A 13,043-nucleotide genomic window follows, 5' to 3' on the forward strand; every position below is an offset into this window, starting at 1 on the left:
GCCATGCCAGAAACTTGAGCAGAAAACAAGTCGACGGAACATCAGATGGTAGAAAACCTTTTTATGTACAAAAAAACCACAATAAAAGCCACTAGCCAGCTAGCAGAAAGGACTGGACACTGCCTTCAGCCTTCATTTACTCCGGCAGCCAGCCCCCGGCAGGAAGAAGAGGCTGGGCTCCTGGGCTGGGGATGGAAGACCTCCCTCGCCTGCCTTCTCTCTCGGGCCCCCACGTGTGCAGCAGGTGCAGAGCAGGACGGACCGCTGTGTTCTGCCCCCGACACCCAGAAAGCAGGTGGTGCCGAGGACAGAAGTGACTCTGGCCTTACCCTCAAATGGGTCTCAACCCCGAAACACCTGTCCTCCAGTGAGGGGCACGTGCAGGGGCTGACATATCAAGAGTGGACCACCTGTGGACATTTGGCAGCTGAAGAGCAGGTGGGGGGGTCAGGATTCTCAGCTCCTCTGGTTCTCACCAGGTCAGTGGGGTCTCTAACCAGAAAGACGGAGAGGTGGCAGGGCCCGGGCCGTGGTGGGTATCACTCATCACAGAGGCCGGGGCTACAGCAAGCTAGGAGACGGAGGTTTCCGAGGGACTCACAAGGTCCTGGGGGAGGCTTTCTCGGGCCTCCTGCATACGGCGCCGGGCTCGCCGGAAGGCCTCTGTGAGGGAAGCAGACATGGAGTCAGGACCATGGTGTAGGGGCGATGGGGCCCATGTGGATGTCGGGAGGGGTGGGGTGGCTGGACTTGGGTGGAGGGGGAAGCCTACCCAGCACATTGTGAATGGAACTCTGCTGGCTGAATCCCTCCAGACGGTCCAACACACTCCGCATCCTCTTCCGGAGGGAACTTGACTCCATAAAGGCCCTGTGGGGGAGCCAGCCACCTGACCACGGCTGCTCTGCAGCCCTGGGGACCAGGAGCCCTGAGGCAGAGGGCCAGGGCCACTCACCGGGACTGCTGCAGACAGTGCAGGCGGAAGGTGACGCTGCCTGTGGTCTCGGTGCGGAGTCCGAAGCGGCTCAGACGCTCCCCCTGTGGATCCGGTTAGTGTCAGGCTTCGGTTGGTTTCCAGACCCCAGGCAGCATGCTGGCCTCACTCCCATTCTTATTCCCATTCTTGGGGAGAACAGGTCTGTTGGGGAAAGTTCATCCCAACACCCAAATGCCATCATCTCCCAACTGTCAATCAGGGAACAGTCCAGCCTCATTTGAGAATTAGCAGTCTTCTAAGAAGCCGGCTGACCCTCTGCTTCCTGAGGTCTCAGGGATGGGCTGGGGGAAGGAGCCGGTTACTCTGATGGGGACCAGGTGAAACCTCTAAGTGTCCTACTTCTCAGAGCTCTCCAGTGACGTCTGTATGTGCTTCAAGATGGGGCTGAGATCTCCCACTGGGGCCACAGAAAGGAAGAGACTAAGCCCTGACGAAGCAATGAAGAGTTAGGGGGCCTTAACCCAGACTGCACCTTTCCCAGAAGACAGGGGCATAACTTCCCAGGGTGAAGTCTACCCAGAGACAAAAGTCACCTTGAAGGTTCCTGGTATCCACACGTAGGAGAGGTCCTCCAGCTCCAGAGAGCCACCAATGAAAAACCTCCGCAGTTCAGCCACTGGGCTGAGCTCCAGGGGCCTCCAGGTGGAGACCGTCAGGGTGTGAGAGCCTGGGCAGAAGAGGATGCAGCTAAGGCTGGAAAGGGCCTGTGGTCCCTCGCGGACTCCCCAGCAGTGACACCGGCCTTGCCACCACTAAAACACCTGGTCTGGGGACGGCCTGACCTCTGGTGAAGGTCACCACGGAGGTTTAGGGGACCCACGTGGGAATCAATCAGACAGAAGCTCAGATCTTAGCTCTGCCAGTTACTACCTGGGTGCTGGCGCAAGTTTCTCAGCCTCTCTGAGCCCTATTCTCCTCATCTAATAAAACGGAAATAATACCAACACCTATGCCTCAAAGAGTGGTGGGAAGAATTAAACAAGAAGCACTCAGCACACTGCCTGGCACACAAGAGAAGACAGTGGCTATTATTTCTAAAGGAACGGTGATCCGCTTAGTACATGTCTGTTCAGAGCCCATCTTGACACAGGCTGCTCCCCCAAGGCTGCAGGTCAAATCAGAGGAGCGGGAATCAGAGTCCAGGGCTGCTCAGCTGTCTCTAACAGACAGAAAATGCCCTCAAAAGGAGCACAGAATCTTGCAAGTTAAGTGCTTCTAGTTCCCAGTCATCCCCGCTTCTCCCAGGAAGTGGTCGAGTCCTCTGAAGCATCAGCCTTGCATCTAGGAGCGGGGGCAGGAGGCTGCATGCAGGGCAGGGCCAAGAGGTCACCTGGGGTGGCGGGCAGCACCACAGCCCCGTAGCCTTCCACGCGGTACCGCTGCCAGAAGTCCAGCGAGAGGACCTCGAAGTAGAGCACGGGCCACTCTGGGAGCGCATCTGTGGAGGGGAGAAGCGGCCAGGTCCCGGGAGGCCCCCACAGGAGAGGGCGCCTCTGAGGAGCCCCAAGGCCGAGGACCGGCCGGCCCACTCACCGACAGATTCGTCCTCGTGGAGGAAGGAGGCCTCGAATGTGAAAGGGTAGGAGAAGTAGGCCACGTTATCCTAAAAAGGAGGGCTGTTGTTTTGTACTCGGTGCCACAGAGTGGCAAGGCCTCACTTGGCACTCATTTTTCCTGTGGCCAGTGACAAGGTCACGGTCCCAATGGAAAAGGAAAAACTATCACTCCACACAGGAAATAAGAGGCTAAGAGGGGAAGGGACACCCAGACGCAAGCTGCTGCCATTCTCAAAAAGGCAGAGAACCCTGGGGCCAGGCGGCCCTGCAGGGCCCACAGCAAAGCACCAGACCCAGCTCTGGAGTCCTCCCCACGCTGTTAGCCCGATCATCTTTGGATGTCATGCCGGGAGCAGCCCTGTTCCCTCCAGGTGCCCCTCTTGTTGCCATACCATCCCCCGGGACTTGGTGGCACAGGTCTGTGTTATTCCTGAGAGCTGCTGGAACGCTGGGCTTGACCAGTCTAAAAGCCAAAGACGACACAGAGTAAGTCGACCTGGGAGGAAGGCGAGCAGCTGAGAGAAACACAAAGCTCCTTTCTGCATTCAGTTACTCAGGCACGTGACCAATCACTCACGCCACGTTCACTGGGCCCATTGTGTGCTATGACTGGCCTCTGGGGACACTGCAGTGACTGGACAGAAAAGCTTCCTGTCTCTCAGGGGGCTAACCTTCCAGCTGGCGGTGGGAGGGGGCACAGAAAGCCAACCAACAACAGACCGTCAAGAGTGATAAAAGCTAAATATAGAACAGCGTGAAGAGATTGAGAGGCCTGGAGGCCCATCTAGGGATGCTGAGGGACCCTCGGAGGCGGCACTTAGGCTGAGACCTAAACTGAAGCAGAACCAGTCATGCAAAGATAGGATTCAAGAGGTTTCGGACAGAGGAAATGGTCCTGAAAAGGCCCTAAAGTGGGAATGAACTTGGCCTGTTGAGGAACAGGAAGCATGACTGGAATGTTATAAGGGAGAGACAGGCTGGGGCCAGCTCTTTCAGGGAATGGGGTCTGGAGTTTGCTCAAACTGGGAAGGGAAGCTGTGGGGCTTTAAGGTGAAGAGAGACACAGCTGGTTTACATTTTGAAGGCTCGGCTAAGCTGTGGTGTGTGTGGCAAATGAAACGTAAGAAGGGGCTTCCCTGGTGGCTCAATGATAAAGAATCCACCTGCCAATGCAGGAGACACAGGTTCGGTCCCTGGTCCGGGAAGATTCCCACAAGCTGAGGAGAAACTAAGCCCGTGCACCAGAACTAGGGAGCCTGTGCTCCAGAGCCCGGGAGCCACGGCTGCTGAAGCCTCAGTGCCCGAGGGCCCGTGCTCTGCAACAGGAGAAGCCACTGCCGTGAGAAGCCGGAGCACCCCAACTAGAGAGGAGCCCTTGCAGCAGCGAAGACCCAGCACAGCTAAAAATACACAAATAAATACAAATTATTTAAGAAGAGAAAAGAAGCATAAGAGCAAGGCAGGAAGCAAGAGGAGAAACTGGAAACCACGCTTTGGCCTAAGTAAGAGATGATGGTGGTTTGGTCCAGGGTCGTGAAGAGAACAGGTAATTCGGGACATCTTTGGGAAGCAGACCTGACAGGAATTGCTGATGGCATGAATGGTGGTAGGGAGCTAGAGGAAGTGGGGAATCAAGGATGTCTCTTATATTCCTGGTATTAGAAGCCAAGGAGATGACGCTGTGGTTTTGCTAAGATGGAGAAGACCGTGATGGCAGGTCTGCGGCAAGAGGAGGAATCAAGGATGCTTTCGGTCACGTTAAGAAGAAAGAACAAACAGGTAAGTGGGCGTGAGTCTGGAATTCAGGGAGAGGCTAAGACTAGACTGGTCTGGGCGTCTGAGACACACACACAGTACTGAAGCCACAGGAAGGATGAGGCCACCTAGAAAGACTGTGGAGAGACGGTAACAGAAGGCCAGGCCCGGCCTTGGATGTTCTAATAGTTTTAGGTCAACAGCAGATAAGGAAATAGCCAAGGAGGCTGCTGAGCCACCACCAAGAGAGCAGAGAGGAGCATGGAGCCCGAAGGCAAGAGGAGAGGGGCAGTGAGGAAAGTGAGCTGTAGCAACTGGGAGACCAAGGAGGGCAAAGGCAGACACGTCCCCACAGGATTCCACATCTTGGAAGTGACCTATGACCTTGAAAAGAACGGTAACAATTTCAGTGGAGGAGTGGGGAAGGAAACCTGACCGAATGCTTCTGGAAAACTGTCAGAAGGGGTAAAAAGAGAGACTTGTGAATACTACTTACTAGAAGTTGGCAATTCCACAAAGAAGTGGACGTAGAGGTTGTCATACTCATAGCCTTGGGCTGAAACTAAGAAAACAGGAAACGGTTTCAGTTTATTGCCCTATCACCCCTAACGCCTGACCCAGTCCTGCAGGACCTACCCACTTATGGAAGCAAGGCTCCCGAGGGCCGGGAACTCTGTGTTTCCAGGAAAGACTCACACCTGAGTCTCCCGAGCACTGCGGACAACCCAAGGCCACTGCTGGGGTGGGGGGGACTATTCCACACTGCTCTCTCTGACACTTGCCAAGCGTCAGGGGACCCCTGTCTGGTGAGACACTTACCCACCTCTCCATTCACAAACAGCCGGAGGGCACCTGGTACAGTCTGGGGTAGAGAGAAGTGGGGACCGGTCAGGAGGCCTGAGGGAAGCGACGCCTCTCCTCCAGCCTGCCCGTAAACCCCCACAGGACCTGACATGAGACGTCCACTTCTGGCAAGTAACTACCCACGCTTCCTCCCCACCTGCCATTTCTCCACAGATGTGTTTCCTTCATTTCTCAAATGCATAACATAGGGGGAAAGCACCTAATTTAAATGGTGGAAGGGGCAATGGAGTGTGGGGACCTTATGAGAATGGTCAAGAGAAGCAGGCACAGCTGCCACTGCCCTACAGCAAGAGGCCGGAGACTCTGCTCCCTCTGGGGGCTGAGGCCAAGAAGCTAGGCAGTTTTCTTTTAAATTCTTTGTATCTCTATCTTAGCTAACTTTTTAACACTAAACATCTGTTGCTAATACAATATAAAAATAGTGAAAGCTAACTTTTTACAGACAGAGAGGGGGACCACCAGCTAACTCTGTCTCCGTTTCTATCTAGAAATGGAACTCCTAGAATAAGAGAAGATAAAGAATAGGAGTACAGGACTATGGATTGAAACTGTTTTCTCTTAAAAGCCAAACTATCTGACGAACAGAAATGAGACGCCTCCCTCCTTTATGGGGCACGTAGGAAAAACATCTACATTAAGAGTGAGGAAGACATTTTTCATCTTTATACTTATTTACAAAAAAAATTAATGGTTAGATAGCATCACTGACTCAGTGGACATGAATTTGAGCAAACTCCAGGAGACAGTCGAGGACAGGGAAGCCTGGCATGCCGCAGTCCACAGGGTCACAAAGAGTCAGACACGACTGAGTGACTCAACAGCAACAATAAAATTAATTATAAAGTAATACATGAATGCACCACCACTGATAAAAATTCAAAACTACCTAAGTTTAGAGAATAAAAAGGAAACATTCCTGACATATCCCTCTCAGCCCTCAATAGCCACCTACTGTCTCCCAACTCCACCCCCTTCCCAGAGAAAGCCCCCAGAAGGTGTGTGCCCTTTGAGACCTCTTCCCATGCATCGACAGTTCTACATCAACATGCAACGCTTCAAAAACACAGCAAGGACTATACTCATGTTATTTTCTACTCTCTTTTTACACTGAAGAGTGTGTCTTGGGGACCTTGAATGAGGACCGTCACTCAGCTAGAGTCAGAGCACTCTTATGGTGGTGCGGGAAGCTGGGGTACTCACCATCTCAAAGTCAGTGCCCACAAGGCTGTTGAGATACTCCTTGTGCCGGCCGTAGAGCTGAGGAAACAAACCACACCGAGACTCAAGATGCAGTCCCAGGCAGACCAGGGTTCAGGTCTGAATGGGAGGGAGAAACGCAGCAGGAATGGGAAACTCCACAGAGAGCCGGGTGCCTGAGCGCTCCTGCTGCCGACATCCGACAGCGAAGCACAGAGGCTCTGGAGTCCACTGGCCTGGGGCCAACCCGGCTCCCACGCTGCTGCGACCTGGGGCAGACTACGTAGCTTCTTGGTCTCCATTGCCTCACTTATAAAATGGTCATAAAATAAGCATTCCCTCGAAGGGCTGTGGTGCAGTCTAAATGAAATTAGGCACGTGAAGGCCCTAGCACAGAGCACAGGCCATGCTCAGATAGATCGTCATTAGTATAATGATTTGATAACAGGCTCAAAGCCTCGTGTCTGATAGGTTAGAAGGGCTTCCCAAGTCAGGAGAGGCCATCAAGAGCAAGACCCGGCCGCTGCTGACCCACCCTCAGGCGCGGCCACAGCTCCCAGCTCTCCGGTTCTCAGGTGAATCAGCACTCACGTCCTTGAACACGCGCTGTTCCCGCTCCTCCTCCTCAGGCTGGGCGAGGGAAGACACGTTGTCAATCGTATACTTCCACAGCTCCTGCTTCTCCCCCTCTGTCTCGATTCTGTAAGGTCAAAGCCACAAAGGGACTAACTGGGAAAACAGGAGATGAGGCCCTCCAGACCCAACCCAGGGACAAACTGTCGGCTGGGAATTTAAACGTTAGGAGAGACGAAGGGTTTTCTGAGAACTTCCTCAGCTCGAGGCAAGAAGTGAAGCCCAGGAAAGGAATGCTAGTCTCCACTGCCTCTTTCTTCCTCTTCTCACCTGTAGGGTCCTTTGGAGCCAGTGAAGTCAGGTTTTACTGTGATCACTCCATTGCTGTCTACCTTCAGAGTACAGAGGACATGTTCATGCTTCTTATAGCCAAGCCTAGAAACCAGGGGTAACACCCGAGTTCAAGATTGCTGGCCCCATTTCCGGGAAAGAGGACGAGGTATTCCGTTCACATCAGGGGAAAAGACAGAGGCTAGGATGAGAACAGTCAGAGTAAAACATTTCCTTCCAAAGAAAAAGAAGGAAACAAAATCCCTCCCTCCCATACCTGGGATGACCGTAACAGGAGGGTGATGGTTAGTGACAGAAGAGGATGAAGGTCTGAGTTGGGCAGTGAGAAGCTTCACTCACTTTCCATAGGGCCCCAGGTCTGCCATGATGTACATGGTCTGGAGAGCGGTGTTGATGACATGGTTGTTCTTGATGAATTCTTCTGAGGGCTCCCAGGTGACGATTCGTGACTTAAGAATGCCACCTTCCCTGGGAGACACCACAGGAAGGGTCACTTCCCTGGCACCCCCTGAAGAGCCTGAAGGAAGGACGCAAGGGAGCACACTCCTCCTGGGATACTCCAGAGTGGGATACTCGCACCGGTGAGCACACCAAGACCACAGGCACAGAAAGAACACAGGGACACACTGGCACTCACATCCCTCGCCTGTCCTGCCGTCGCCGCCTGACGTTTGCCATTCGCTCGACCAAGAAGGATGGCATTTCACTGGCTGCGGTGGTCATTTTCTGACAGTGCTGGAAAAACAGACCAGCTTGGTATAAGCCAGCTGCTCAGGGCCACGTGGGACCAAGCACCTGGAGGGAAATCTTCCTTCTGAAACCTCACAGGACCTTAAGAACGCAGCCACCTCACAACAGCACACGCTGATGGGAGGTCACAGTGGCACAAACAGCTCAGAGAAGAGCCCGACCAAGCCCTGATTTGCCCTAAGGTTGTAGCAGCACATTACTCTTGAGAAATGAGTCTGCAGTCTGTAAGCCCGTACCAAAAGAGTTGGGTGAGTTGACCCAGTAGATGCTGACATCACTAGGTGGTTGGAAGATGCCAAATGTAACACAAGTATTCCGTGAAAAATGCTCCCACAGGTAACTGAACACTAACTGTAATTTTCCTTTCTTTACCAAAACAGACAACCTAAATTTTACATGCTACCAACCCACAACTTTCAAAAACATTCACTTAACACCTGGCTTAGAAATCTACAGGCTCATAGACAAAAATCAGCAAATATAGGCTCTCCCCTCTTTCAAGGAGTTTATAATCTCACTGAGAAGATAGAACATATCATAGAGTGACTGAAGAAAATCTAAAATGAGGCCACAAGGGTACGCTGTCATCGGCACACTGAGGACATAAGCCATTCCCTATACAGTACTGAATTCCTCTTCAAATGTGTATGTTCAGTTTTGGCTGAATCCCATGATGAATTCAATCTAGATGGTTCTAGATGCCATCCACCTGTCTGATCTCATGATGCACGGGGGAAATCAAACCTAGTGGCTGCTCCCCGCAGTGTGCAGTCTGCAAGCCTAGCATTAGAGACACTGCTGGCTCCCCAGTCCCTCCAGCAGATCGGGCAGGGAGCAGCAGCCACATCACCCACAGGCTGTGCCCACCTACTTACTCCAGCCTGGCTGCCAGAAACACACGGGAATTCCTAGACAGGCTCACTTAACATGCTTCTGAGTTAAAACATGAGGCCAGAAAGCCAGGGGAAAACAAGGTGAAGGGAGCTACAGAGCATGGGTAAGTCTACCTGAGTCTGTCTACGTGGGAAAGAATGGTACCTCCTCCAAATTGGTGTATCTATCAGAGTCAGTGTAGGTAAAGATCCGTCGGTTCTTCCTGCCACCTGAATCTTCCAGCTTCAGAATCTCTTGATGGTACTGATGATCCAAAGGGCTCTGACAGGCTGCTTCATTTTGGTACAGATCTACTTCAAACTGAGGTCACAAAGAAACAGAGTTCCACCGAGAGTATTTTAATTTTGTCACTACAACTGTTTGGTCAAAGACCATTTGTCGTGATGTTTTATCTAAACTGATGGAGGACAGAAAAGCCAACGAAGGTTAGAGCTACAAGGAACCAGAGCGACAGTCTAACTCAATTCTGCTGTTATAGAATTGACATACCAAGACAGTGATTCTGCTGTTTTGGTATGCGGCCCAGAGACAAAAAGCATATTACTCAAGATCATAAAACTGGCTAGTGGCAGGCACTGCATTACACTGATCCTGTACACACAGCAGTGGGAAGCATACACTGTTGTAACCTTTCTGGAAGTCAGTTTGGTGATATGTATCAGGAACCTTTCCCTGAGACCAGGCAGGTGGACGTGGGCTGGGTGCAGGGAGACGGAGCAGACAGGGACACTAGCCCACCTGGCTGAAGAGCTTCTCTTGCCACCCAATCACAGCCTCCTCTTCTTCTTCCTCTGGGCGGTGTCCACCTCCAAAGAAAACAGAGTGAGTCAAATGTTTGAGCCAACTAGCACCACTTCTTGCTCTCTGGTTGGTTATAACCAAAGTCTGTGCTCTTATATTTGCCACAAAACCAGTTGGAGTTCACTGATTATGATGTACTCACTCTAGAGAGGCAGTAGATATGTGCAGAAGCCAAGGTTAAGACCCATGAAGTGTTAATCACCCCTCTAACTTTAATAAAAGAAATCACGTCCTCCAGGAATTATTTAATCTAATTCAGAGTCAAGAGCTGAAATTTAGATACAGGCTGAACAGCTCTTTCTCAATCCCAATTGTCTACATTTGCTATGAACCATGGCATTTTTATCTTCAATATTTCTGAAGCCATAAATCTAGAATCACAAACACTGTAATCTTAAGAGGCCAAGTATTAAGAGAGAAAAGGAAAGACGTATAACAGATTTCTTTTTAAGAACCAAATCTAGTATGTACACTCCTAGATGAGTATGCCTTTTCCAAAGATATATGCTTCCAAACCCACCAGCTCACACTTTTACCCAGAAATATTTCTGAACAGAAACAACAAAAGCAAAGAGACTAGTGACCTAACACAAACACACTGTCTTCTCTTTCTCAGTTTTCTGGCTTCTCAGAGAAAGAAAAAGGCTAGAACACAGATAATACTAATATGTACATTTTCTGGGACTTCCCTGGTAGTCCCATGGTTGCTTTGCAGGGAGGATGGGTTCCATCCCTACAGGGAAAACTAAGATCCCACATGCCACACAGCAAGGTTAAAAAAAAAAAAGTGCATTTACCATGCAGACCCAAATGTTTAACTTGTTTATAAAAAGTGTTTATATTCTAAGTTTCAAGTTTGAAGTGTTATTTTCTCAGGAAAAAGAAAAAAAAAGTCAGAAATGGCATTTGGGTTTAGAGGTAAATTTATAATATACCCAAAGCACGGTATTTGCTATTTCACTACATTTAACCACAGTTAAGATCAGCTTCTTGATGATAGGAATCATTTCTTGAATTCAATTTTCACACAACATAATGTAGTAGTTAAAACTGCCTGGGATCAAATTCTGATTTCAACAGTTAGTAGCCCAGTGACCTTGGACAAGAAACCCAACCTCTCTACACCTCAGACTATAGACCTGGGTCTACTCTGTCTTAAGAAGTAACCTCCGCCCTAGGCCCTTCCCCAGATCCCCAAGGGGCCGCATCACCACCATACACCCACTGGCCGTTGGGTGAGGCCTAAAAGTGGCCAAGTCTATGAGATCCTTCCCCAGCTGGGCAGCAGGCTGGCAATGGAGGTAGTTGCTTGATGTGATTCTTTGCAGGTGGACTCTGCCAGGAAAAGAGAGGCCCAAAATACTGTTACAAGATACGCAAGCAGGAGAGGAACACACAGCAAGGATGGGGAACAAAACACTGAAGAGATTATGGCTACCAGGAGATGTGGCCGGATGCAGGCAACAGAGGGGAGGGCAAGGGGGCATGGGGCCCCAGGGAGGAGAGGATGCGAGAGTGTATTGGAGGGAGACAGGGCTCTGAGGAATTTGGGGGGCGGAGAATCCCAGGGACGGGGGAGCCTGGTGGGCTGCCGTCTATGGGGTCGCACAGAGTCGGACAGGACCGAAGCGACTTAGCAGCAGCACCACCAGGGTCCTAAAAGGGTGAGTCTAGAAAGTTGCGAGTGAAGAGGGTTCCAGGTAGTGAGGGAAACGCGAGGAGACCGGGGTGACAGCGGTCAGTACTGCAAAAGGAAATGAGGGCCCCAGCAAAGGAGAAGTGTAATTCAGGCTCCAATCATCTGAGAGCATGAAAGCACGGGGCTCTGGGGTGATGCGACTACCGGAGGCGGAGGTTGCGCACGGGGTCCCGGGAGCGGTACACGGCCTCTCCGGTGTCACTGCTCCAGATGGCCTCCGCCATGACAGCTGCGCCGCGCACGACTGCGCCGGAAAGCGCACCGCCCCGGTTCCCCTGGCAACTGAGACGCCGTCCGGAGCCTGGAACCCGGTTCCCTAGGCGGCGCGGCAGAAGCCCCGCCCATCGCGGGCCCCGCCCGGGCTGAGCCCCTGCCCACCACGGCTGGGGTGGTCCTGCGGGGTTGCCACTGGTCTTCAGTGCGAACAAAGCTCGCTCACACCCAAGGCCGGGCTGGATGCGCTTGACGAATGAGGAAACTAAAGCAGCGCTGTCGGCCCCCATTATGTAGATTCGGACAGAAATGGTCGTGGGCCCCAAATCCGAGTGTCCTGAGTTCTCAGCGACTACTTTTCCCGCCACACCACAGTCTTACACTGAATCCTGGGACACTTTGGCCTCAGAATCGGTTAACGGGGACTCACAGGATGCACCCATTCTTCCCAGAGGAGTGACGGGAGGTGAAGACAGTTACCCAGACATGAAAGTATTTTCTTGGAAACAAACAAAAATGTCAGAAGATTTATTAATCCTTGCGTTGGCATTCACTGAACCAGAGAAAAAAGGAACAAGGAAGCTAGCAGTAAGGAAGGAAAAGATGTCGTTATTGCACTGGTCTTTCCCCTGCATGTGTTATTTCCCCATTTTTAAGCCACCTTAGATACCGCACTGACCTTGAGAAAGTCAATAAAATGCCATCCTGAAGACGTGCTTCATTGGGCTGCCAAAGGCGGAACACACCTGTAACCTCGAGTCCGGCTCTCTGGCACCTTGGGCATGGCAGCAGTTATCAACCTTTGTCATTTGCTGCTTCTTGTCCCCTGAACCCAATTTGATTATATGGCATTGGGAGCCATCAGCAACAAAGCTGCTCTTGTATAACACTAAAGACTCACTATAACAATAGCCCTATTTATGTAAGATCTAATAGGGCTCCTTGTTTATATTGTCCCTAATCCTCCTAGAAATCCCTTAAGTAGGTATTATTCTCATAGCCAATGAAGTTATTGAAGGCCAGAACTTAAAGGTTGAACTGGAGTAAGTGGTAGAGGAGCTGAGACTCCAGCCCAGGCCTGTCTTTTGAAGCCTGAACACCTTCCACTCTTCTTCACAACCCCTCACCTACCAATTTATTCTGTAAGAGCACACAATTCCCAACCTGGGAAATAGTGATAATTATTTCAACAGGTGAAACCGTGAAGGCAGAATATCAGTTCTTAAGAAAAAAGATCACTCTGATTTTTTCTTTTAAAATTGTGAATAGGCAACATTTTGCCATATGAACCACAAATGATAAAGTTGGAGCCTGAACCAACTTTCATTTTACACCAAATCTAACTTAGAGCAAAGTCAACCTGACATAATTATAAGCAAAGTACTGTATCACA

The 13,043-nt window shown here is 51.0% G+C and overlaps 1 protein-coding gene across 2 annotated transcripts; it reads right to left on the reverse strand.

Moving 5' to 3' along the window:
- Positions 1-145: 145 nt before the first annotated feature.
- On the reverse strand, positions 146-11,661 carry MKS1 (MKS transition zone complex subunit 1). 2 transcript variants are annotated; one of them, XM_068977536.1, is made up of 18 exons: positions 11,582-11,661; positions 10,964-11,073; positions 9,676-9,743; positions 9,082-9,237; positions 7,931-8,028; positions 7,633-7,761; positions 7,273-7,377; positions 6,961-7,069; positions 6,373-6,429; positions 5,128-5,170; positions 4,805-4,870; positions 2,946-3,016; positions 2,531-2,600; positions 2,328-2,435; positions 1,531-1,664; positions 956-1,038; positions 773-870; positions 146-663 (listed from the first exon to the last, which is right to left on the reverse strand). In XM_068977536.1, exons 1-18 carry the CDS (start codon positions 11,659-11,661, stop codon positions 572-574), a joined length of 1,677 nt encoding a protein of 558 aa, XP_068833637.1. In that variant the 3' UTR covers positions 146-571. The 2 variants fall into 2 exon arrangements, with proteins under 2 accessions (XP_068833637.1, XP_068833638.1); XM_068977537.1 differs by lacking the exon at positions 956-1,038.
- Positions 11,662-13,043: the final 1,382 nt, after the last annotated feature.

This window comes from Capricornis sumatraensis, chromosome 8 (assembly GCF_032405125.1).
Source record: "Capricornis sumatraensis isolate serow.1 chromosome 8, serow.2, whole genome shotgun sequence".
NCBI classification, from domain to species: domain Eukaryota; kingdom Metazoa; phylum Chordata; class Mammalia; order Artiodactyla; family Bovidae; genus Capricornis; species Capricornis sumatraensis.